The 26,779-nt window shown below is 42.7% G+C and overlaps 2 protein-coding genes across 5 annotated transcripts in view; one reads left to right on the top strand and one right to left on the bottom strand.

Moving 5' to 3' along the window:
• Positions 1 to 205: 205 nt before the first annotated feature.
• The window catches only part of LOC147631855 (protein IQ-DOMAIN 6-like), an 81,605-nt gene continuing 55,031 nt past the window's right edge, over positions 206 to 26,779 (bottom strand). For all 4 annotated transcript variants that reach the window (XM_086808413.1, XM_086808411.1, XM_086808414.1 and 1 more), the window contains one exon: positions 206 to 1,219. In XM_086808413.1, the coding sequence (XP_086664539.1) occupies positions 650 to 1,219 (570 nt within the window). In that variant the 3' untranslated portion in view covers positions 206 to 649. The remainder of the gene's footprint in view (positions 1,220 to 26,779) is intronic.
• On the top strand, positions 20,306 to 23,523 carry LOC147631857 (uncharacterized). The gene is made up of 4 exons (XM_086808410.1): positions 20,306 to 22,252; positions 22,379 to 22,724; positions 22,818 to 22,979; positions 23,068 to 23,523. The coding sequence occupies exons 1-4, from the start codon at positions 20,730 to 20,732 to the stop codon at positions 23,521 to 23,523; spliced, it is 2,487 nt and encodes an 828-aa protein (XP_086664536.1). The 5' UTR covers positions 20,306 to 20,729.

The following is a 26,779-nucleotide window of genomic DNA, read 5'->3' as shown; positions in this document are numbered from 1 at the left end:
AATTTTCCTAGAAGCTCCATGCTTGCACCTCAGGTAATTAAACCCTAGACTATCTGTGCATGGGGGGGTTTCATGCACCTTTAAAGGGCATGGATGTGGATGTTCCTCTGTTTACACTTTTCGACATTGAACTATATAGTGAAACCATAATAAACAAAAAAGGCACACCACGCGTTTAATCCATGGGGTTGGCATATCCTTCCGATTGCATTGCAACCAATGGAATATATATATATAAGAGACATCATCCATGAATCAATAACATAAATGAAAATAGTCTAAAATATAGGCTTCTAGATGGTCCAAGATGTCTATGATAGAGCCATAGGAAATGCATCCCAGCCCTTATGGCATTATTCAGTCATTAAAAACAATGAATTATAGAAGCATACAAACCTTTGTGCAGAGCCTAGCTTGCTACTGTAAAAACATCATATCTGAAGTCACAAACGCAGTGCCCAGTAGGAGAAACAACGCGCAAGCCTTGTCATCGTGGTGACACTAGACAGCTTTGCACGAAGTTAAAGACTCCACCAAGTCATCAGCTTGAAACCTAATATGCCTCTCAACATGTGCCACCCATTCGTTGCGGCACTATGATTTGCTCACAACATATTAAAGAATTCGTGGACTGCTCTCTCTCTCTCTCTTATTTCTCAATTTTTTCTTCTGTTCTTTCCTCTTTGGGCTCAAGTACGCCATGTGAGCCTTGGTCATGGACTGCAGATTGATGCTTCTCCGAAATTGCTGGTTTCTGGACAGAATTGGGTAGAGAATTCCTCCTTTTCACATCCTTACTAGGCCGCTGCTTCGGATTACTCAAGGATCTCCACTGTCTGGATGATTGCTCACCATTGGCCTTCAGGGCCTGCTTTATGGCATATGTCTTGTTCAAGAGTGAGAACTGTGCCGTCTGAAGGTTACTACCTGTATCATGCAACCTTACCCTTGCAAGTGCACTATGATTTCCCTTGGATGTATCAAGGTCAACCTTGGAGTTAGCAGCTTTTTTCATACTAAGAGAGGCAGACTTATCCAGTGTGAAATTCTTTCCTGCACTGTTTTCCATTGTTTGTGCATCTTGCTTGGAGTTTGGATTTGAAGGACCCTCACCGGGTTGATTGCTTATCCAATGATCTCGCCAAATCCAGCTCCATGTAGAGTTATGGAGTTCATAGTCAAACAAGGACTCAGTTTTAGACTTTGAATTCGCTCGCCACTGTGACAGATTCAGCTGGCATGTAAGGAAACCATCTCTCTCTCTCTCTCTCTCTCTCTCTCTCTCTCTCTCTCTCTCTCAGTTGTATCCAGGCACATGCACACTTTTTCTTTTCTTTCTTTTCTTCCGATGACCGGAAGAACACAATTGTATTATTTTTTGTCTCATAGGCCGACTTTGGCCTCTCGTAGACGTTAATATATCTTTCTTTCTTTCTTTCTTTCTCTCTCATGGAGATATTGTACTGTTGTTTGGTCTCTTAGATCTTTTGGGTCTTTTGAAGACATTAATATAATTCTCACTCTTGGTGGGCGGGGAAGGACCCTAGTGGAGAGTGGTTCTCTTTGCTAAGAAGGCCGAGCGCATCTACATCTTTGGAATTTAGGATCAAGGGTCACTCTCTACATCAGTGATGACTTCACACCACTGCACGTAGGAAACATGAAACAACGTGCCCGAATTACTCCGAAACGCATTAAATTATAATTAACAAAGTTAAGTACACACAACAGGGCAAGTCATAGAGGAGCAGAAAGCACACAAATGAGCCGTGTACCAAGATGGCAATGTCATTATCACTGAGCAGTGCACCGCATGACCCAAAGGTCACCCTATTGGGCATTGTCCTAAGGGGCGTGCGGGTCCAAGTAAGGTGCAAGCAATTAAGAAGCATCAGGAAGGTCAGGCATGCATTAGGTGAATCCTCAACATTTAGCCCATGGAAGTTAGGTCCTCAAAGGAGTAACCTTAATGGCTTCCTGAGAATAGGAGGTGCAGCGTTCGTTAGGTGCCTTGATCAACCTTAGTTATCAATCATAAGTCAATGCATTCAAGGACAAGGGTATCCATGCAAGGGGACAATATTGGAACCTATGCACAATCATGGAGTGGAATTGAGGCTAAACAGGAGATTCAGTTAAGTTGCCAAGGAAGAAGTATGACAAAGTTGGAATCCCAGAGCAGTCAAGGGATGATGACAATCATCCAAAGTCAAAGACAAAAAAGTTGGATTCCCGTCACCAAGCTCAACAGAGGGGATGTCACGTGCACAAGGCAGTGCCATGTCTAATCCCTAATCATATCCCTCATTAGGGAGAAATATTAGATGAATTTAGGGCATCTTCATCAGCATGCATCAAGTCAACAGCAGTTTAGCGCACACATATCAGGTCACAGCAATAGAATATCAGTCGACAACATTGTGTTAGAGTCGGCAAAGGTATGGTAAACAAGATTTCCAGCACTATTGGGGTGAAACAGGGCTGCCCTCTATTACCCACTCTTTTTGGCCTCTACATTGATGAGATCTTGAGCTTCATTGATAGATTAGGCAAGCTGGTTCCCCACTCATAGGCATACTGATCCCCCTGCTACTCTATGCATATGACATCGTCCTTCTTTCAGATCATAGTCACATGGGACACGAAATGGGGACGGGGAACGGGGACGGAAAAGATTGAGAATGGCCATTCCTTGTGACTACAGAGTGACATGGGACGGGAATGGGAACGGCAAGATGCTGCCATCCCCAACATTCCCAAGTCTAAAAATACCCATTCCCTGTGACTATGTTTCAGATTCAGCCGAGGGGCTTCAGAGACATTTGGATGCATTACATGATTTTTGCACTCAACGGGACCTCACTTCTAACCTTAGTAAAACCAAGGTAATGGTTTTCAATACCTCCCGCCCCTTCGCATCAAGATTGAGCTTCACATATAGAGGGGATCCTTTGGAGATTGTCATCCTATGTCTACCTTGGTGTCAATTTTAGTGGCCCACACTTCAGCATGGTTCCCGCAGCACATGCCAAAGTGACATGGGAATATGCAGCCTTGAGCTTACTTGAGTGGCAATGCTTCTAGGCAAATTTCCAGGAGCCCAAGACGAAGGGTTGGCTTTTCGACACCCTCGTCACACTAGCCTTGATATATGGAGTAGCTCTTTGGGGGCATATTTATTTAATGAGGATTGGCAACGAGTTGAGAGGCCCCAGGTCATGATGTTCTCCCGTATGACCCACAACAAACCATCAGTCCCACACCAAATTATCCAAGCAGAGTTTTGTTGCAGCCCCGATGGTAGGGGATGCACACTTCCAAACAGTCCCATACATTCATCACATCAGCGAGATGGATCCCCACAAGTAGCGAGGCTTGCCCTAGAGTCCTCGAGACAACTAGCACTTGAGGGCCACTCTGGAGTATGGTATGCCCGAGTTTCCACTTGGTTCTATGGATATGGGCTCCACATGGACCACCTCCCACCCCTTCTCCATCTCTCTCATGAGAACACCAACTTGGTTATCCGATTAGTCCTCATGAGAGAGATGGGCTCCACATGAACCACCTCCCCACCCTTCACTACAGTTTGGACTCCCCTTTTCTCCATCTCTCTCATGAGGACACCAACCGGGTTATCCGGTTAGATCTTCTCAGCCTCTACACCCACTGCACATGGATCACACCTTCGGAGCTCCCGTTGAAGATGCACTTCTACAAAGATCACTTCCTCAAGCTCATCAAGGATGGATTCATCCAACAGCTCGGATTCATCTAGCAGCCTGGCTACCTCAGTGTTCACATCACCCATGCCGTGCAGATTGCGATTGGCCAGATACAAGTTTCATGATTCATCCCACTACCTCAGAGTGGAGACAAGGAGAGGAGCACGTCTTCAAACTGGGGACCTCATATGGAGACCTAGGGAGCAGAGGATCTGCCGATTATACCACACAGAAGTTGAGACCAAGGAGCATTATATATGACATTGCCCAGTATACTATGAGATCCGCAGAGGTTTTATTGTCTGTCCAAGATCATTGAGTTCCCAAACCAGTGCTGCCTAGGGCTCTTCCTGCTCAAGCTTCGTAGACACAAGGACACATTCTTAAGAGAGCTTCGGCCCCAGCCCCCCAACCCCCTCCCTCGCTGACCTTCACCAATTTCGTTCGAACACAGAAGGAGGAGACCCATACACTAGATTTCGTGGACCCACCTCGGGCTGTTGCAAACACCCCTAGCTCGAGAGGAGTTACCTGCGCGCTCTCTCTCCATGATGAGTTTCCATGGACAGTTTTGTATCACCCCAGTGAGATAGCTATGTTTATGTTTTCTTTCTATTTTATTTTCCATTCCATGATGAGATATGCCATGGACATTATTGTATCAGTTTGGTCTCATAGGCCCATTGGGTCTTTAGTAGACGTTTAATATCTCTCTCTCTCTCTCTCTCTCTCTCTCTCTCTCTCTCTCACACACACACACACACAAACGGTAGTACTTCATGGATACTTTCATGACACTTATAGAGGATGGTTTCATACTAAGGTTTAAATATCTTGACATATACATGTCACATGCCATACGGATTGCAGTGGACCAGTTGCGGGTGTCATCGCACCGCCTGAGGATAGAGACAAGGAGAGCCATTAAAATACCTTGTGAGGAGAGGATATACACTATGTGCCAGTGGGAGGTCAAGTCAGAGGAGCACTTCATGTGCAGGTGCACCATATATTATGAGATTCGAGAGAGGTTTCACTGTCTCTTCAGAGAGGGCCAGATATCTTGACATATACATGTCACATGTCATGCGGATTGCAGTGGGCCATTGTGGGTGTCATCACACCGCCTAAGGATAGAGACAAGGAGAGCCATGCAAATACCTCAAGAGGAGAGGATATGCACTATGTGCCAGTGGGAGGTTGAATCAGAGGAGCACTTCATATGCAGTGTACCGTATATTATGAGATTCGAGGGAGGTTCCACCGTCTCTTCTGTAAGATTCCTCCCCAGCCCCTCAAGATGTCCAGTTTCTTCCCCTGTAAATCAATCTCCTTTTCAGAATAATAAAAGATCTTGTTTCTACCTGTTTTGGTCTAGAGAGAGAAAATGTTCTAGAGAGAGATAATTCAATTTTTAGATATCTTTGGATGGACAAATATCCCTTCTTATCAAAATAAATTCCCCCGAAACAGAAGTTTAAAAAGAAATTCCTAAGGTGTATTGGAAATAAATTATAATCTGCATAAAAGACCTTAGCCTAAGGGTCCAGATTTTCTGAAAATTTTGGATTAAGATTCTTATGGACCAATAAGATTAATCCAAATGTAGCGAGGAGATAAATTGAAGAATAAAGAAAAAACGCCCTAAAAATGAGAAAATGCTCACATAAGATGAAGAGTAGACTAAAGACCAAAGAAAAGATTAAAAAAACTGAATTTTGACACCTTAGAGTGGGGATCTCCCCTCATGAAGTAGACGCCTTTTTCTCATCATTATCCCCCAATTTTAAATCAATTAAATGAGATATTTCATCTCTCCTCTCTGCTATTTCAAAACTAGATCCAAAAAGTAAACTAAACTAACCCCAAAATGGTCAAAAATTGACCAAACTGATTTGAGAAATTCTAGAATCAGTTTGCTTGGTTTGATGCTCACTTTTTTCTATAAATAGAAGCCTCCCCCTTTGTAAAAGCTTAATGGTATTTATGCACTGTTACTCTACTCCTGGCCCTGAGCCATCTACATTGAATTTCTTGATAATTCAATTGTTTTTTACGTAATCCTCTCCACAGTGAATTGGTGGCCACTCTTGCTTCAAACAAGAGTAGAATCCTTAATCCCTCAAGCCAAAGGAAAGCTTACAAGCTCCATGTAAGCTAATTTCTTTAACTTGTTTGATTTTTAAATCTATTTTCATATTTTATTGTTGATTGAATTAAATTCAAATGCTATGCCTTTAAGAAAAAGGCCACCCCCTTCTCTTCTTTACATTCCAGTCTTTCTTAATCCTAGAAAGATCAACTAAAAGATTAATAAAAATTGAATAGATTAGAGTCCTATACATCTAATTTAGATTAATTTAAGTCAATTAAAGAATGATAAAAATGAAAAATGGTCTGCCATACAAAGGAGATTATGGCAAAATTTTTTAAAATTTTGTGAAAAAGAAAGTTTGTTTTTATGTTATTCCAAAAGTGTAATTCACACCATTTTTGCATCTAAAAGAAATATTCTAATTACTCCATGTATATATTCACCTATGAATATGCATGGATATCACTGACATTAATTCTTAAAATTGATTTCTATACATAGAAAGATGCATAATAAAAAATAAATTATTATAAAAGTGTTATTCTCATTAAATTTAATTTCTATGCATAGAAAGATGCATAATGAAAAAAAAATTATTATAAAAGTCTTATTTTCATTAAATTTAATTTCTATGCATAAAAAGATGCATAATAAAAATTTTATTATTATAAAAGTATTATTCTCATTAAATTTAATTTCTATGTATATAAAGATGCATAATTAAAAAAAATTTATTATAAAAATATTATTTTCATTAAATTTAATTTCTATGCATAGAAAGATACATAATGGAGATTTTTTATTAATATAAAAATATTATTCTCATTAAATTTAATTTCTATACATAGAAAGATGCATAATAAATAAAAAATTTATTATAAAAGTGTTATTTTTATTAAATTTAATTTCTATGCATAGAAAGATGCATAATGAAAAAATTATTATTATTATAAAAATATTATTCTCATTAAATTTAATTTCTATGCATAGAAAGATGCATAATAATAAAAAATTTATTATAAAAGTGTTATTTTTATTAAATTGAATTTCTATGCATAAAAAGATACATAATAGAAATTTTTTATTATAAAAGTGTTATTCTCAGTAAATTTAATTTCTATGCTTAGAAAGATGCATAATGAAAATTTTTATTATAAAAAAAACGTTATTCTTGTAAAAATTAATTTTTATGCAAAAATAGATATATATAAAAATTCTTTTTATTTTAAAAGTGTAATTCCTATTAAAATTGATTTTATGCATAAATAGATGCATAAAGAAATTCTTTTTTTTTAAGTGTTATTCCTATTAAAATTAATTTTTTGCTTAAATAGATGCATAAAAGGATTTTTTTAAAGTGTTATTTCCATTGAAGTTAATTTTTATGCATAAATAATTTTTATATCAAAATTAGAATTCTCTTAAATTCTATGAGAAATTGATAAATAAATAATTATATACTCTAAGAGAGAAATTTCTATCATTTTATACTTACACGAATTGTAAAAAGAAAATTCAAGAAATCTATCGAGATCGAAATATTCACATAAATGATTAATTTATTCCTCATTGGAATTCGTAACTAGTTTAGAAATCAGTTAAGTGAATATTCAAAGAAAGAAATTCAGTAAAATAGTAACTGAATTATCAAACCTTTTTGAGAAAGATAGTTCAAGAAAAATCTTATCCGACTCGAACCGTGAAATAACCAAGACCAAACTCTTTTATCAATTTCGAGGAAAGGTGTGACCAGTTAAGAAAAATACTCTCAAAACTCCTGCCAAATCTGAAACTAAGTTTGAGACCCTTCGAATTGATCTGTGGATCAAGGTTATAGAATTCGAGGAATTCAGGTATGAAATTCAGAATTCCGATCAAGAAGTTTTGGAGATACTGATTCAAGAAATACTTCTTGTATTCAAAAGAAAATCAAACTGAAAACTTGCATAGAAACCCTGTTTTTTTTAAGGACTGTCTTACGCCAGAATGCTGAGAGCATTTGGTATATGTTTTTCTAAGGGAAGTTCGGTTGCAACAGCTGGCGGGGAGTGTTCAAAGGACAACTCACGCGGCAAAGCCTACCCAGGTCTTGACCAGCCTCGGTACGGTTAAAATGGTGCGCTTCCGGTACGATGGACGAGGGCCGACGAAGCGGTCCCTGAGTGAAGTGCCAGGACACCTAAGGAGGATCCTGGAGGGTTCTGACCAGGCGATGCACGGGCTCGCGGTGCCTAGGACACCCATGCGTATGTCGTAGAAGATATATCTGTTATTACTGGATCTCGTTGCGCTCACCAACTGGTCTCAACGAAGAGTCCAGAGTGATACTGTTTTTTTTAAAAGAAACAAGGGACTGGATGGAAATTTTGAGCTATGACATCTGTAACCAATAACCGTTTGTCAATGGATTGTTTTCTAAGTTAAAGTTTTAAAGAGAAGTGTGTGCGTATCTGTATTCGAAAGCAAAAGTTAAGAAAGGCATTCAATTATGGGTGGGTGAGTAATTGTCTGGTTCTACCGATTCCAGTGGTTAGGTGGTGGCTAACCCATGGGCCGGATGGGGTTAGGTTGGAATCAGTGGAGTATTAATAATGAAGTTCAAATAATAGAATTACGCTTAGAATTCGAGTAGTTAAATAAAAACCTAAAGACTTTCTAAAATGATTAGATTAACGGCTGTGCCTGATTTCAATTAGGAAAAAAGCGTTGATTTCTTCAAGTCAAGTCTATAATAGTTTTCCTTCTATCTGGTTTAATCAGGTGAAGGATAGTTTAGTTCTCTTGACCCCGTTAGAAGAAAATCAAAAAAGGTGGAATCGTCCCCGTTTTCCAGGCAAGGAAAATTTTTCCGCTTTCGGTTTCGGCATGACCACCAAATTAGTCTCGTGTCCGAACATTCGTGGGTGAAGGGTTTGAGCTGTTAGGGTCAGGGTTTAGAAGGTACTTCAGCAAGAGGCCTGAGAGTCAAAGAGAGGAACACAACTACTCATGTATTGATTGTTGATAAAATGAAGTACAATAGCCACATAAAAGGATGTGACCTAATAGTGTGTTCACATGGTCCGGCCATAAATAGTGCCAGGTGGACCAAATCACTTATAAACCTTTATAAGTGACACTAAGCTAAAACTGGGAGAAAAAACCGCCACTAACTGAAGTAAAAAGTACCCCAATAACCTACTGATGATCACTAGTACTTCCCTGGGTACATACACAGCATAAAACCCAACAAACCCCCCTGGAGTGATATGTGATCACTGTACATCATCCACCAAAAGGAAACAAATTCAAAGCAGTGCGGAATGCTTCGAATTTCGGACGTGGTAATGCCTTGGTGAAGATGTATGCCACATTCTGATCTGTAGGGCAGTAAATCAGACTGATATCACCTGCTTGGAGTCTCTCCCGAACAAAGTGATAGTGAATCTCAATGTGTTTCGTGCGAGCATGAAACACAGGATTCCTGGCCACGGCAATGGCACTCTGACTATCAGTATAGATAGGTGTAGGCTCCTCCACTGAAATATCCATATCAGTCATAAGACGACGCAGCCAGACACACTCAACGGTAGTAGTGTAAGCTGCTTTGTACTCTGCCTCACAAGACGAAGTGGCCACTGTGGTCTGTTTCTTGCTTAGCCAAGAAATACATGAAGAGACAAGAAAGAAACAATTTCCACTACTGGAATGTCTGGTATCAAAATCACCAGCCCAATCTCAATCGCTGTAAGCATATAGCTGCATGTCATCCTTCTCAGGATAAAGCAATCCAAGCGACAAGGTACCCTGCAAATACCGAAATACACGCTTCACAGCTTACCAATGTGACAATCGCGGGCTGTGCATGAATCTGCTCAACTGAGATACGGCATACTGAATATCTGGCCATGTAGTACACAAGTAAATAAGGCACCCAACAGCCTGAGCATATGTAGTGGCATCAAATAAAATACTGTCATCCTGTAGTGACAGTTTCATCCCAGGCTCCATAGGAGTGCTAATAGGCTTGCAATCCTGAAATTTAAACTTCTCCAGAAGTTTAGCAACATACCGAGATTGCAACAACCCAATGCCTCTGTTATCCTGCACAAACTGTATGCCCAAATAGTAGTGTACGGGCCCCAAATCAGACATGTCAAATGTCTGTTGCAGTATCTCTTTAAAAGCTGCAATTTTGTCATCATTTGATCCCATGAGCAAAAGATCATCTGCAAAAAGACTGATGACCAGCAGATCTTTCTCTTCTTTCTTTACATACAAAGTGGCTTCTGATGGACTGTTCACAAAACCTTGAGTGAGCAGGAAAGCATCTATTTTTGCATACCAAGCTCGTGGAGCTTGTTTCAAACCATACAAGGCCTTTTTCAACCTGCATACTTTCCTTTCATAACCATGTTCTGCAAAACCTATGGGCTGATGTACATAAACTTCCTCCTCGAGGTCCCCATGTAGGAAAGCAGTCTTGATGTCCAACCGATGAACAACCCAACCACGATGTGCAACCAATGCAATGACACTCCTAAGTGTCGACATACAGGATCTAGGAGCAAATTTCTCCTCATAATCAATGCCCTTCTTCTATGCATAGCCCTTTGCAACTAGACGGGCTTTGTACCTGTCAATGGATCCATCTCCATGTCTTTTCAGCTTATAGACCCACTTAGTACCAATGGCTTTCTTGCCTTTGGGCAGATCAACCATATCCCATGTTTGATTCTTTTTAATAGAATCAAGTTCATCCTGCATGGCTTTGTTCCAATGCACACTGTCTCGTGCATCCACAAATGAATCAGGCTCATCATCATCCTGTAAACTGGCTGCCATAACCATATTTAAATCCATGATGTGTGCATGCTCATTCGTCCGTGTCTCCCTACGAGTACGGCCAGCAAGAGGACCCTCTACATGGCTGTCCTGTAATGTCCTCAAATACCATCTAGGTATATGTCTGACCTGTGGAGCCTGTTGCCCCATATTCGGCTCAACCTCCTGCTGAATTTCTGCACCATCTTCATGATTAACTGGCTGTCCTGCACCCTCATGGGTTGGATCACCAACTCTGGAATGAAACTCCATAGGTAGTAGACCTTCAAACACATCATATTCAGCCTGATTTGCAGCATAACCAGCCATGGATATTTCTGATTTTTCATCAAAAATCACATCCCGACTAGTGAATATCTTCTTGGACAGTGGGTCATATAACCGGTAGCCCTTGCTCTCACGGCTATACCCAACAAAAATACATTTTGTGGCTTTATCATCCAACTTCCTCCTCAACTCTTTGGGTATGTGTGCATATGCAAGACGCCCAAAAGTACGAAAATGTGATACCGAAGAGTCTTAACCTTGCATCCTGACTCTGTTTCAGCAAGTGCTACAAAGGCCAAAAATGCATCATATACCTGTGATTTCTGTGTCAACGGATAGACCCAGCATATACGAGAGCAGTCATCAATAAATGTAGCAAAATAGAAGCAACCTCCTAATGACTTCGTCTGCATGGGACCACAAAGATCACTGTGTATAAGCTGCAACTTTGCAGTTGCTCGTAGAGCCTGATCACGTGGAAAGGAAAACCGATGCATTTTTCCCAAAATACATCCTTCACATATGTGATCTGGAGGCTTCTCCATAAGAGGTAGGTCTGTCAACATGTTATGTCGCTGCATAAGCATAAGACTACCAAAATTTACATGCCCCATGCGAGCATGCCATAATCCGCATCAACCATAGCTGGAGTAAGAGTGAATGCATTATAAGCACACTGATCCACTGGCTGAAATGCATCCAACTGATAAAGTCCATGACATAATGTACCAATAAGCATCAAGGTCAAAGCATTAGCTTTATCTCTGACCATGCATTTGTCATCATCAAAGTTGACTTGCATACCACACTGTGCTAAAGAAGAAATGGACAACAGATTCTTCTTTATCCCTGGTACATATAAGGCATCTGTAAGGCGAAGAATAGAGCCATCAATGGCTGTGAGCTGAATCTCCCCAATGCCACGAACTGGATATGAAGCATTATTGGCACACTAAACAGTTTTGCCAACAGGGACAGGGCATACATTACAAAACAAATCCCGGCGAGATGTAATATGCTTTGAAGCACCACTATCAAAATACCATGTACATGCATGCTCAGTCATACTGAGTGCCTGTGAAGACCAAAAGGCATCATAACTGCATGTGTAGAAACAGTAATCCCTGTCTTCAACAAAAGAAGCAGTCTCCGGAGGAGCTTTAGAGGCATCATTTACAGATATCCCAAATTCCTTTGCCTTTTCTTTGGCAATCCTCTTCCTACACTCTGTGATGTAGTGACCTGGCTTCTTACAGTAATGGCATTTGCCCTTCTTCTTGGGCTGTCCATCACCTTTCTTGGTATCCTGAGATGAACCACCATCACCTGAATTCTGATATGAACTCTTTGGCTGAACCTTGCCTTTCCCTTTTTGACCTGTCGTAAATGCTTGTTCAACACTTGTGTTCATGTTCATGTTCTTCCTGATTTGCTCTTCTTGTAATAAGAGAGCAACAAGTTCCTGATACTTTAGGGGCTCAACAGCATTCCTCATGCTGAGGTTCAAAGAGGTATGAAAAGCCAAGTATGATCTTGGCAAAGAGTTTAAGATGGTGGCATAGTTGTCACGGTACGAAAATACGATACCGTACGGTACGATACCGTACGGGAATATTCGGTACGATATGAAATTTTGGGATATGGTACGATAAAATACGGTTTTTATTTTTTACACTTACAAGCTATGGAGCTTCAAGCTTGAATGTGAGGGAAGGTTGGGAGGGGAGGAGTCTACAATGCTTGAGAAACCAGTACATGGATATGTGTCTCTCCCGGTTGGATCTCCCGATTGTCTCCAAAAAAGAACCTGGATGGGTAATGCAATACCAAAGGTCTCCCAGTGTAGCGTTTATGACTAAGGGACCGTCGTTGCACAAATACGAGGAGTGCATCTAGGGTGATAAGTTTAGGGACTCCTCTCTAGATCAAAATGGCCATGTCCAAATGTTCTCCCTCGTGCATAACTTGAGAATCTAATTGTCTAGCCTACCTATACCAGGGATCCCCAAGTGATGTAGCAAGATTCTCTCATCCTACCAATCAAGTGTACACTACCAATCTACCTCGCCAGATTTTTTAGGTCTCTCCACAACCCCAGGGATCCCCAAGTGATGTAGCAAGATTCTCTCATCCTACCAATCAAGTGTACACTACCAGTCTACCTCGCCAGATTTTTTAGGTCTCTCCACAACCCCATATGGAATACTGAGTGGACACGAAAGTTGCGAAGTATTGCGAGCATTTGGGATCTTCGTAAAGCAGGGTTTCTATTTTTTTTTAGCATTTGGAATTTTTTTTCAGGGAAAAAATTTGGGGGGGGGGGGGGGGGGGGGAACTAACTCGTACCGTACGATATCGTACGGTATCGTACCGTACGACTCGTACGTACGAATAGGTTCGTACGCGTACGAGAAACAACTATGGATGGTGGATACAAGCTGTGTTTCAGGAATTATCTCATCCACGTTGATGAGTTGCTCTCTCAAATCCTATAGCTTGTTCAAGTGGCTAGACATATCATCTCCTTCATGCATTTTCTGATTTTCCAGCTCTCTTTTCAAAAATGAAATCCGTGCCTCATTACGATCAGCATACATCTGCTCCAAAGTCACCCATGCATTTCGTGAAGAGCCAGCTGAACGAATATGAGGTATAATAGACCTCTGTACTGACAATGCAATAAGTGATAAGGCTTGTGCATCTCTGGCATCCCATGTCTTCAAGGCATTTGTTCTTTGAACAGGCAGTGGCTGACTTGGTGCCTGTGCCTGTTGTCCTCTTCCACGAGCACCCCCTTGGGGAGGAGTCTCTAGAGCCAATGGACCTGGACGTGGTTCATCACCACTAACAAAATCCCAAAGACCTTTTGCCACGAGCACATTTCTCAGCATAAAACTCCACAAGGAGTAATTCATGCCATCCAACTTGTCTTCCTTAGACAAGTATGTGAACACATCACTCTGCTATTGATTTTCCATTATGCCGGTGCACAATGTTGTACCTGTGTATCAAAAAACCCAAAAGCAACAACCCTGAAAGCAACTGTATTCCACTGAATACAGCTGACCCAAATATGCCTGCACTCTCAATCCTCTGAATGCACAACACAATGCACCACTGACTGAGTAGAGCAACAAAAATGGCTCACACAGTGCCAAAATGCCCAAAAATTGCCCAAAATTACTGCACCCAAAGCCTTGCAAAAAAAACTGTAGAGATTTCTTGGCAAGAAAACCTCCTTGTATCTGCCAAAAAACTTTCACAGAGAAAATGCCCAAATTTCAAAACATGTAAAGCTTACCAAAAATGTGATTTTGCAGGTACAAGCGGCTGTAGGCTGTACAGTACGGCTGTACGGAGCTGCAGGTACACGCTGTACGGAGCTGCAGGTACACGCAGCAGGTGCTGTTCGCCTGCTGTCTGCTGTACAGAGCAGTGTACGGAGCACGGCACGAGCCTGTACAGACAACTGGTGGCGCTCCTCTATCGGCAGCTAGTGGCAAACCTGCACGGACAGCTTGTGGCGAACTGGTTTGTACAGGCGACTGTGTACGGAGCAGCTGCAGGGTACAGAACAGAACAGGTCGCCTGCAGGTACTGTACAAAACTGCAGGTACTGGGCATGTACGGAACAGAACAGGCCGCCTGCAGGTACTGTACGGAGCTGCAGGTACTGGGCGTGCAACAGCTGGGCGACGAACTGTACGAACAGCTAGGCGACGAACTGTACGGACAGCTACATGGGAACTTGTACGGGCAGTTGATGGCGACTGACTGAGTGGACTCTTGGACTCTCCCAGAGTCTGGATATGATCGCCTTTGCCTTCGAAAATCTCATCAACTCCGCTACAACCCGAGCAAGCAAAGTGAGACTCGCTCGTCACTTTGAGGATCTATACTTTCCTGATCCAGTAGAGCGACGTCAGCATATGTGGTTCTTTGGAGGGCGAAGTATTAACGTCAATACCAATCAACGATAGAGACTCAGATAAAATATCTCGCTAGCTGCGTACGCGATTAAGGCAGTGACTTTTGGAGCCGAGACGCTCTATGTATATATCAAAAACTTTTGATAATAAATGATGTTTTGCAAAAGATTCCAAATTGTTTTCGTGGTTGTGAATATTGGTTAATAAAATTATCAAAGTGAATCTTGTTTTTAAGAATTATAATGGAATATTTATTTGTTTAAGAAATAAATCTCAAAAATTAAATAGTCATAAATCTGATGACAAAGTTAAGTTGACAAAAATCTTGTTTTGTCAGAATCATGAGGCGTGGACCGTGGTAGGCAGCCGAATCCTCTTATCGATGATGAAGAGTTAGATCCGGACGTTCGTAAAGCCCTGCACCGATCCCAACCTGGTCCCTTCAAGGGTGAAGGGGAACAGTTAGAAGAAACAGTGGAAAAATGGATCGAGGCAATGGAAGAGTATTTTGATGTAACCGGTTATAATGAGAGGAGCAAGATGGCTCTCGCCAGATTGAAAATTGTGGAAACGGCCAGGGTCGCATGGAGGAACCAATGGGAAACAAACCGTCTCGACTGAAATACCCAGACTGTTGGGTTTTATGCTGGGGTACTTTTTACTTCAGTTAGTGGAGGTTTTTTCCCCCAGTTTAGCTTAGTTTCACTTATAAAGGTTTATAAGTGGTTTTGGTCCACCTAGCACTATTTATGGCCGGACCATGTGAACACACTATTAGGTCACATCTTTATGTGGCTATTGTACTTCATTTTATCACAATCAATATATGAGCAGTGGTGTTCCTCTCTCTTACTCTCACGCCTCCTGTTGAAGTGCCTTCCAAAACCCTAACCCTAACAGCTCAAACCCTACATTTGGTACCAGAGCTGGTTCGCCTAGCTGTCCGTACAGGCCATAGCCATCAGTTCGCCTGCTTTCAGTTCAGCTGCAGCCACTCAGTCACTCGCCATCAGTGCACGTACAAACAGTCGCCTTCAGCTGCACAGACAGCTGTTCCGTACACTGCTCCGTACAGGTTCGCCTGCCACTGCCCGTACTGGTTCGCCATCAGCTGCCCTGTACGTACAGGCCCTTCGCCTGTTCTGTTCCGTACCCTGCAGCTGTCCGTACATTCGCCGTCAGCTGCACGTACAATCCATCTGCTCCATACAGGCGCCTGCTTTGCTCCGTACACTGCTCCGTACAACAGACAGCAGGCGACCAGCACCTTCTGCATATACTTGCAGCTCCGTACAGTACCTGCAGTTCCGTACAGTCGACCAATACCTGCCACTGTTCCGTACAGCCTACAGCGGAGTGTACCTGCAAAATCACATTTTTCGCAAGCTTTACATGTTTTGAAATTTGGGCATTTTCTCTGTGAAAGTTTTCTGGCAGATACAGGGAGGTTTTCTTGCAAAGAAATCTCTACAGGCTTTTGCAAGGCTTTGGGTGCAGAAATTTTGGGCATTTTTTAGCACCTTGAGCTACACTTTTTCCCTGATGCCCAGTGGTTGCACTCAACTCGATTCACTGTTGGTATCCTCCGCAAGGCCCACTTTGTATCATGCACATCACTTTCAAGGCTCTCTAAAACTTTGCATTGCTCATCGACCTCTATTGCAGGCTCTAACCTCTCTCTTGTCACATAGTTAAACTCAGGCCTATGGCTAGAGTTGCCAAAGTTTTCTTCTGTCGAGTCGTGTAGTGGCCTTTTGGCTCGAATAGTTTTATTCTCACCCTTGAATTTTACCCTATTTGAAAACATAAGGGTCCCCGCCACTGCATCATCCACTGCTCGTGAGGTAGCTATTGGGGATGGACTTGCTTTCTGTCGAGAAAGAGCTCTCTCAACCAAAAGCTCCAATGTAGGCCCACAACCTGTGTATTTTCCTTCCAAGAAAGCCAGTTGTCTGGCACATTGGAAGTAAGCATTGATTAGATCTGTCACACAAGCATCATAAAGACTAATCTTTTGCCTATACCCCTCCCCTGCCAACCAGCTTGCATGCTTGGTCTCTGACATATTTGTCCTTGGGACAAGAGCATTGACAATAGGCTCTCCATCCTACAAGAGAGTGGTAGAAATTGATTAAAAACAAGCCAATTTTGTTGCTCTACTCAGTCAGTGGTGCATTGTTTTGCACATTCAGAGGATTAAGAGTGCAAGCATATTTGGGTCAGTTGTTCTCAGTGGAGTACAGTTGCTTTCAGGGTTGTTGCTTTTGGGTTTTTTGATACACAGGTACAACATTGTGCACTGGCATAATGGCAAATCAACAGAGTGATGTGTTCACATACTTGTCTAAGGAAGACAAGTTGGATGGCATGAATTACTCCTTGTGGAGTTTTATGCTGAGAAATGTGCTCGTGGCAAAAGGTCTTTGGGATTTTGTTAGTGGTGATGAACCACGTCCAGGTCCATTGGCTCCAGAGACTCCTCCCCAAGGGGGTGCTCGTGGAAGAGGACAACAGGCACATGCACCAAGTCAGCCACTGCCTGTTCAAAGAACAAATGCTCAGAAGACATGGGCTCCCAAAGATCCACAAGCCTTATCACTTATTGCATTGTTAGTACAGAGGTGTATTATACCTCATATTCGTTCAGCTGGCTCTTCACGGAATGCATGGGTGACTTTGGAGCAAATGTATGCTGCTCGTAATGAGGCATGGAACTCATTTTTGAAAAGAGAGCTGGAAAATCAGAAGATGCATGAACGAGATGATATCTCTAGCCACTTGAACAAGCTGCAGGATTTGAGAGAGCCACCCATCAATGTGGATGAGATTATTCCTGAGACACAGCTTGTATCCACCATCTTAAACTCTTTGCCAAGATTCTACTTGGCTTTTCATACCTCTTTGAACCTTAGCATGACGAATGCTATTGAACCCCTAAAGTATCAGGAACTTGTTGCTCTCTTGTTACAAGAAGAGCAAATCAGGAAGAACATGAACATGAACACAAGTGCTGAACAAGCATTTACGACAGGTCAAAAAGGGAAAGGCAAGTCTCAGCCAAAGAGTTCAAATCAGAATTCAGGTGATGGTGGTTCATCTTAGGATACCAAGAAAGGTGATGGACAGCCCAAGAAGAAGGGCAAATGCCATTACTGTAAGAAGCCAGCCAGGTCACTACATCACAGAGTGTGGGAAGAGGATTGCCAAAGAGAAGGCGAAGGAATATGGGATGTCTGTAAATGATGCCTCTAAAGCTCCTCCAGAGACTGCTTCATTTGTTGAAGACAGGGATTACTATTTCTACACATGCAGTTATGATGTCTCTTGGTCTTCACAGGCACTCAGTGTGACTGAGCATGCATGTACATGGTATTTTAATAGTGGTTCTTCAAAGCATATCACATCTCGCACGGATTTGTTTTGTAATGTATGCCCTGCCCCTGTTGGCAAGACCGTTCAGTGTGCCAATAATGCTTCATATCTAGTTCGTGGCATTGGGGAGATTCAGCTCACAGCCATTGATGGCTCTATTCTTCGCCTTACAGATGCCTTATATGTACCAGGGATAAAGAAGAATCTGTTGTCCATTTCTTCTTTAGCATAGTGTGGTATGCAAGTCAACTTTGATGATGACAAATGCATGGTCAGAGACAAAGCTAATGCCTTGACCTTGATGCTTACTGGTACATTATGTCATGGACTCTATCAGTTGGATGCATTTCAGCCAGTGGATCAGTTTGCTTATAATGCATTTACTCTTACTCCAGCTATGGTTGATGCGGAGTTATGGCATGCTCGCATGGGGCATGTAAATTTTGGTAGTCTTATGCTTATGCAGCAACATAACATGTTGACAGACCTACCTCTTATGGAGAAGCCTCCAGATCACATATGTGAAGGATGTATTTTGGAAAAAATGCATCGGTTTTTCTTTCCACGTGATCAGGCTCTACGAGCAACTGCAAAGTTGCAGCTTATACACAGTGATCTTTGTGGTCCCATGCAGACGAAGTCATTAGGAGGTTGCTTCTATTTTGCTACATTTGTTGATGACTTCTCTCGTATATGCTGGGTCTATACATTGACACAGAAATCACAGGTATATGATGCATTTTTGGCCTTTGTAGCACTTGCTGAAACAGAGTCAGGATGCAAGGTTAAGACTCTCCGTTCTGACCGAGGGGGGAAATATGTGTCACACACGTTGAATTCCTTTCTTGAGAGTAGAGGTATCAAGCATCAGTATACTACTCCTTATACTCCACAGCAAAATGCGGTTGCAGAAAGGAAGAATCGATCACTCATGGAGATGCCCAGATGTATGTTAAAGTCAAAGAAGCTACCACATGTCATTTGGGTGGAAGATGTTATGTGTGCTTGACATATTTTGAATCGATGTCCCACAAAGGCATTGGTTTCCATTACTCCTTTTGAGGCTTGGCATGGCCGCAAGCCTTCGATATCACACTTTCATACTTTTGGGTGTCTTGCATATGCACACATACCCAAAGAGTTGAGGAGGAAGTTGGATGATAAAGCCACAAAATGTATTTTTGTTGGGTATAGCCGTGAGAGCAAGGGCTACTGGTTATATGACCCACTGTCCAAGAAGATATTCACTAGTCGGGATGTGATTTTTGATGAAAAATCAGAATTATCCATGGCTAGTTATGATGCAAATCAGGCTGAAAATGATGTGTTTGAAGGTCTACTACCTATGGAGTTTCATTCCACAGTTGGTGATCCAACCCATGAGGGTGCAAGGCAGCCAGCTAATCATGAAGGTGGTGCAGAAATTCAGCAGGCAATTGAGCCAGAAGTTGAGCCAAATACGGGGCAACAGGCTCCACAGGTCAAAACATATACCTAGATGGTATTTGAGGACATTACAGGACAGCCATCTAGAGACTCCTCTTGCTGGCCGTACTCGTAGGGAGACACGGACCAATGAGCATGCACACATCATGGATTTAAATATGGTTATGGCAGCCAGCTTACAGGATGATGATGAGCCTGATTCATTTGTGGATGCACGAGACAATGTGCATTGGAACAAAGCCATGCAGGATGAACTTGATTCTATTAAAAAGAATCAAACATGGGATTTGGTTGATCTGCCCAAAGGCAAGAAAGCCATTGGTACTAAGTGGGTCTATAAGTTGAAAAGACATGCAGATGGATCCATTGACAGGTACAAAGCCCGTCTAGTTGCAAAGAGCTATGCACAGAAGAAGGGCATTGATTATGAGGAGACATTTGCTCCTACATCCCGTATGTTGACACTTAGGAGTGTCATTGCATTGGCTGCACATCGTGGTTGGGTTGTTCATCAGTTTGGACATCAAGACTGCTTTCCTACATGGGGCCCTCGAGGAGGAAGTTTATGTACATCAGCCCATAGGTTTTGCAGAACATGGCAGGGTTGCATCCGTACGTACGTACGGATCGATCCGTACCGTACGGATCCGTACGCGTACGGATCGATCCGTACGTTTATTTTTTAAAAAAAACCCCTTTTTGACCTTCAACGTGCGAATTTGGCCTTATTTTGGAATTTCGCCTGTTTCGCCTATAGTGCTCTGTTTCGCTCCGTCTCTGCACACTGTGCACATTGCAACCAGGTAATTCTCACGCTCTCTCGCTCATGGCCTTGGTCCCTCATGATGCATCTCTGTCTCGTACTGTACTCTCTCTCTCTCTCTCTCTCTCTCTCTCTCTCTCTCTCAACCGCGAGCGGCCAATGTACTACATGATTAATCTCCTCTCTCTCTCACTCCCTCCCGAGTCCGGGGTCCCTCTCCCTCTCTCTCTCTCTCTCTCTTTCCTCCTTTGGAGTATGCTCTACGCTCTCCCTCTCTCTCTCTCTCTCTCTCTTTCTTCCTTTGGAGTATGTACTATGCTCTAAGCTCTCTCTCTCTCTTTGTTTGTGTCACAGAGCTTCCAGGATCCAATATGCCGAAGCCATGCAACCCCTACTGGCAGGAGCACACCAATGTCATCCGTGTTATTAATACGCCGACCCAAGCTGGTTCTGGCACGCGTAGATGGCAGTGCAAGTATTGCAACTTCGAGCTCACGAGCACAATTTCTCGTGTCGTGATACACTTGACAGGTATTGGCACCACCGGCAATTGTGGTGGGTGCAAGCAGGTGCCGCAGGATATCAGAGACAAGCTCATTGCTGAGAATTCATCAACAGCAAAGGGTTCAAAGAAGGTAAGGGGCAGCCAGCACACTCAAGATGCACTTCATGATGCGCTTGTGGGGGAGATGGGTGATTCTTCCACACAGGATAGCCAGTCTACAGGGGGCAGAAAGAGGGCCCGTGTCATGCAGGAGGGTGATGAGGATGATGATGCACATGTGCTGAGACAGAGTACTTTGCCTTCACGTGTGTCATCTCTTTCGTGGGTGAAAGAGAGACAAAAAGTGGCTGAGATGGAGATTGCTTGCACTCTTGTGGAGTGCAACATCTCCTTCAATGTACTGAGGACTGATCAATGGAAGAGAATGGTGAGGGCCATAGCAGAGGTTGGCCACACAGACTCGTGGTCTGGGGTGGAGTATAACAAAATGCGTACCACGATGCTTGAAGAGCAGAAAGCCTTGATAGACAAGGCATTGGTACCTGTCAAGGCAGGATGGCAGTCTTTTGGGTGCACCATCATATCTGATGGCTGGAGTGATATGCGTAGACGACACATTATCAATATTTTGGTGTCCTCATGTCTTGGCACATACTTCTTGCGGGCTGTGGATGCAGGAAAGGCAGGAGAATCCATCAGTGCTGAGTTTATTTATCACCACATCAGACAGGCAATTTTGGATGTTGGGCCAGAGAATGTGGTCCAAGTGGTGGCAGACAATGCTTCAAATTGCAAGTGTATGGGTGAATTGGTCGAGGCAGAGTTTCCTCGCATTGCTTGGACTCCTTGTGCTGCACATTGCTTGGACCTGCTGATGGAGGATATTGGAAAGTTGCCATGGGTGCAACCTAATGTTGCAGATGCCATGAAGATTACTACATTTTTCCGAAAAAAACATCAGGCTTTGGCCATCTTCAGGAGCCATAGTGCACTTGATATGGTGCGACCCTCGAAGACCAGGTTTTCTTATATGTTCTTGGTCTTGCAGAGGCTTTTTACATTGCGGGACCCACTACTACAGACTGTGGTGGACCCGAAATGGAGGTTTATGCACCATGCACAGACAGAGGCCACTAGATACATTCAGCGGAAAGTGCTTGACGAGGCCTTTTGGACAGAGGTACAGAGCTTGACGGTGGCATTGCAGCCTATCCATGTCCTCCTCCGAATCACAGATATGGAGGGCTCTACTCTTGGACTGGTCTATCATCTCTTCATGGAGATGAAGCGCCATATTGCCACCTGTACGACATTGACGGAGTCTCAGTGAGTGTACACTTGGATATTGTTCTTGGTTGATTATATTAATATTAAATAATATGCACATTGCAACAATATGTTTAAAGTTATATTATATAATGACTGTTGGAATGTTGGCTTGTCAATTTGTAGCCGTGGTGACATCCTGGCTATTGTAGAGCGGCGATGGACATTTATGAGCCGTCCCATTCATGGGATGGCTGCATTGCTTCATCCCTTCTACAAGAAGCCAGAGCTGTTTAGTGAGAGCACTCTGCTCACGCAGAAAGACCAGTACATCAACATAATGTACGACGAGGATGAGCAACTTGAGGTTGATGCAGAGATGATGAGTTTTATGAACAATCTAGGACCATCCTTTGCTAGAGCGGTGGTTTTGAGAGAGGAGGCGACGAAATTTCCTCTCACGTGGTGGCAGAGCTATGGAAGACAAGGTCTTCCAAAGCTGACTCATCTTGCTCTCCGAATCCTCTCGCAGGTACTCTTGACTCTTTCACAATTGCATCCATCTTTAAAGTTTGATTCATTAAGGGTTTTGACTCCGAAATCGTATCGTGATTCGTGATCGTAGGATTGTTCTGCTGGTGCTTGTGAGCGCAATTGGAGTGCCTACTCCTTGGTTCACACGAAGATCCGCAATCGACTTAGTACCGCTCAACTGGAGCGATTAGTGTATTGCCGAGCTAACATGAAGCTCGTGCGAGATTATCATGCTTTGGGGGCACCCAAGCAGGTATATTTAACTGTCGTACGTCTTTTGGCACATTTCAATATAAGTCATTTCTTGTGGTTCTGACTTGTCGGATTTTGCTTTTCCACAGGCAGATCCGACCCGTGTGAAGAGGGTGCCAACCTCTACTGAGGGCCACGTGGAGCAGCGTGTCAGAGACGAGCAGGAAGATATTATACGACTCCTTCATAGAGAGTTGGAGAGCATCGATCGTCGTGTCACAAGGTCACGCGCACGGGCTTTGGCGATACCTTTGCGTGAGGAGGCTGCAGATTCAGAGAGCGCTAGACGGAGGAGCATTCGTCGGGGAAAGCTGCCTGTTCGTACGCAGCGGACTCGGGCGAATGAGGCTGTCACTCTCATTCATACTCAGAGTGAGCCAGGAGATGATGATGTAGCACATGGATCTCATGATACATCTTTCACATCATCACATGTGCCCGTGATGGCAGAGCCTGAGTATGACGACGAGGGCAATGTCTTGACAGATGGGGACTTGCTCTCTTCTGGTGCATCGTCATCATCATCATCTGATGAGGAGTTTTGACATGCAGCTTGCTATGTAGTATGTGCATTGTATTCAGTTTGTTTTGATGCATTTGCAGCCTTTTGACATGGATGAGAGTCGAGACTTTTGTTGTGTGAACACTGATTCATCAGTTTATATAGAGCTAACTTCTAAGAGTGGTGATTGGTGATTGAAGATTGATCTATGTCATCTGATTGAAAAATGGTTTTGGTATCTGATGTTTGATTTCTGAAGTAACAAATTTTACAACATGCGGCAAGGGTTTTGTGATTACTAATCAAATGCGTATTAGCAAAGACCTTATTAGATTGTCTTGTAGGTCTCTCTCACAATTTAAAATGTATTTGGATCTTTTTATGTTTATTTTGATATGAAATGCCATACAGATTGATATTTTTTACAATGGTACGTATTTTTACGTACACAAAAATTTTATCTGTACGGAACAACGTACAAATACGTACCGTACATTACGTACAATACGTACACATCCACCTTGGAACATGGTCATGAAGGGAAAGTATGCAGGCTGAAAAAGGCCTCGTATGGTTTGAAACAAGCTCCACGAGCTTGGTATGCAAAGATAGATGCTTTCCTGCTCACGCAAGGCTTTGTGAACAGTCCATCAGAAGCCACTTTGTATGTAAAGAAAGAAGAGAAAGATCTGCTGGTCATCAATCTTTATGTAGATGATCTTTTGCTCATGGGATCAAATGATGACAAAATTGCAGCTTTTAAAGAGAGACTGCAAAACAGACATTTGACATGTCTGATTTGGGGCCCGTAAACTACTATTTGGGCATACAGTTTGTGCAGGATAACAGAGGCATTGGGTTGTTGCAATCTCGGTAAGTTGCTAAACTTCTGGAGAAGTTTAAATTTCAGGATTGCAAGCCTATTAGCACTCCTATGGAGCCTGGGATGAAACTGTCACTACAGGATGATAGTATTTTATTTGATGCCACTACATATGCTCAGGCTGTTGGGTGCCTTATTTACTTGTGTACTACACGGCCAGATATTCAGTATGCCGTATCTCAGTTGAGCAGATTCATGCACAGCCCGCGATTCTCACATTGGCAAGCTGTGAAGCGTGTATTTCGGTATTTGCAGGGTACCTTGTCTCTTGGATTGCTTTATCCTGAGGGGAGTGACATGCAGCTATATGCTTACAGCGATTCATATTGGGCTGGAGATTTTGATACCAGACATTTCACTAGTGGAAATTGTTTCTTTCTTGGCTCTTCATATATTTCTTGGCTAAGCAAGAAACAGACCACAGTTGCCACTTTGTCTTGTGAGGCAGAGTACGGAGCAGCCTACACTACTACCGTTGAGTGCGTATGGCTGCGTCGTCTTATGACTGATATGGATATTTCAGTGGAGGAGCCTACACCTATCTATACTGATAGTCAGAGTGCCATTGCCGTGGCCAGGAATCCTGTGTTTCATGCTCGCACGAAACACATTGAGATTCACTATCACTTTGTTCGGGAGAGACTCCAAGCAGGTGATATCAGTCTGATTTACTGACCTACAGATCAGAATGTGACAACACATCTTCACCAAGGCACTACCACGTCCGAAATTCGAAGCGTTCCGCACTGCTTTGAATTTGTTTCCTTTTGGAGGATGATGTACAATGATCACATATCACTCCAGGGGGGTTTGTTCTGTTTTATGCTGTGTATGCACCCAAGGGAGTGCTAGTGATCATCAGTAGGTTACTGGGGCACTTTTTACTTCAATTAGTGGAGGTTTTTTCCCCAGTTTAGCTTCACTTATAAAGATTTATAAGTGGTTTTGGTCCACCTGGCACTATTTATGGCCGGACCATGTGAACACACTATTAGGTCACATCTTTATGTGGCTATTGTACTTCATTTTATCACAATCAATATATGAGCAGTGGTGTCCTCTCTCTTACTCTCATGCCTCCTGTTGAAGTGCCTCCTGTTGAAGTGCCTTCCAAAACCCTAACCCTAACAGCTCAAACACAGACCTAGTCAAATCTTAAAGCTTACCTCAGGAAGAGGTTCTATCCTCCAGGCTTCCTCGAAACCAAAATGAATGAGTTCTTGGAATTGAAGCAGCATAGCCGGACAATTGAAGAATAGCATCAGGCATTTGCCCTTCTCCTCAAATATTCTTCACTTTTGGATAAAGAGCAGCTGATGGCCAGATTCATTCGAGGGATGAACGAGCTTTATCCCCAGCACAGCTAACTGAGATGCCTCCAATTCGGGAAGTAGATCATGATTATTTATTCCCAATAGCCCAGCGCATGTACAAAATGCCAGTCCTTGAAGCCATTGAACTCAAGGAACAGCGTAGGCAGCTGTTAGAACAAGGGTTTGTAAGACCCAATGTTTCACCTTGGGGAGCGCCAGTTCTCTTTCAGAAAAAGAAGGATGGAACGTTAAGACTCTATGTGGATTACAGAGGTCTCAATCAGCTGACAGTTAAGAATAAGTATCCTATCCCCAGAATTGATGAGCTTCTGGACAGGCTAAATGGAGCCCAGATCTTCACAAAGATAGATCTCAAATCAGGGTATTACCAGATCAGGATTAATGATCAAGATATCCCAAAGACAGCCATCAATACTCGCTATGGACACTATGAATTTAAAGTCATGCCGTTTAGATTAACAAATGCCCCAACTACATTCAATCGCCTAATGCAGGACATTCTCAGAGAATACTTGGATGATTTTGTTCTTGTTTTCTTTGATGATATTCTGATTTACTCAAAGAATGCAGCTGACCATGAAGCTCACGTCCGTAAAGTTCTTGAGATTCTAAGGAAGCACAAACTCTTTGCAAAAAAGAGCAAATGCACTTTTTCTATCGACCATGTTGAATACTTGGGCTTTCTGGTATCCAAAGACGGAATTTCTCCAGATTCCGCAAAAGTCCAAGCAGTCGTAGATTAGCCTGAACCAAAGACAGTGAAAGAAGTCAGGGGATTCTTGGGATTAACTGGTTGGTATAGAATTTTTATACCGAAGTATGCTCTCATAGCTTCTCCCTTGACTAATCTTCTCAAGAAGAATACCCAGTTTCAATGGTCTGCTAAGTGTCAGAGTGTTTTGATAAGCTGAAGACCACCTTGGTAACCAATCCGGTTCTGAAGTTGCCAAATTTCTTTCTACCCTTTGAGGTAGTAACTAATGCCAGTGGTTTTGCCCTGGGCTCATGCAGGAAGGTCATGCAGTGGCCTATGAATCCCGAAAACTCGGAACGCATGAGAGAAATTATGCTGTCCACTTGGA

Source organism: Cibotium barometz, chromosome 14 (genome assembly GCF_041138505.1).
Source record: "Cibotium barometz isolate CiBa-2024 chromosome 14, ASM4113850v1, whole genome shotgun sequence".
NCBI lineage: Eukaryota > Viridiplantae > Streptophyta > Polypodiopsida > Cyatheales > Cibotiaceae > Cibotium > Cibotium barometz.
This window is presented reverse-complemented; position numbering and strand designations above follow the sequence as displayed.

What these genes read in the sequence shown, in the direction of transcription:
- LOC147631857 (XM_086808410.1), top strand. Translation starts at nt 20,730, where the DNA reads ATGTACTATGCTCTAAGCTCTCTCTCTCTCTTTGTTTGTGTCACAGAG. An exon ending in ACGACATTGACGGAGTCTCA is followed by an intron (nt 22,253 to 22,378) that starts GTGAGTGTACAC and finishes GTCAATTTGTAG; the next exon opens with CCGTGGTGACATCCTGGCTA. An exon ending in CTTTGGGGGCACCCAAGCAG is followed by an intron (nt 22,980 to 23,067) that starts GTATATTTAACT and finishes GCTTTTCCACAG; the next exon opens with GCAGATCCGACCCGTGTGAA.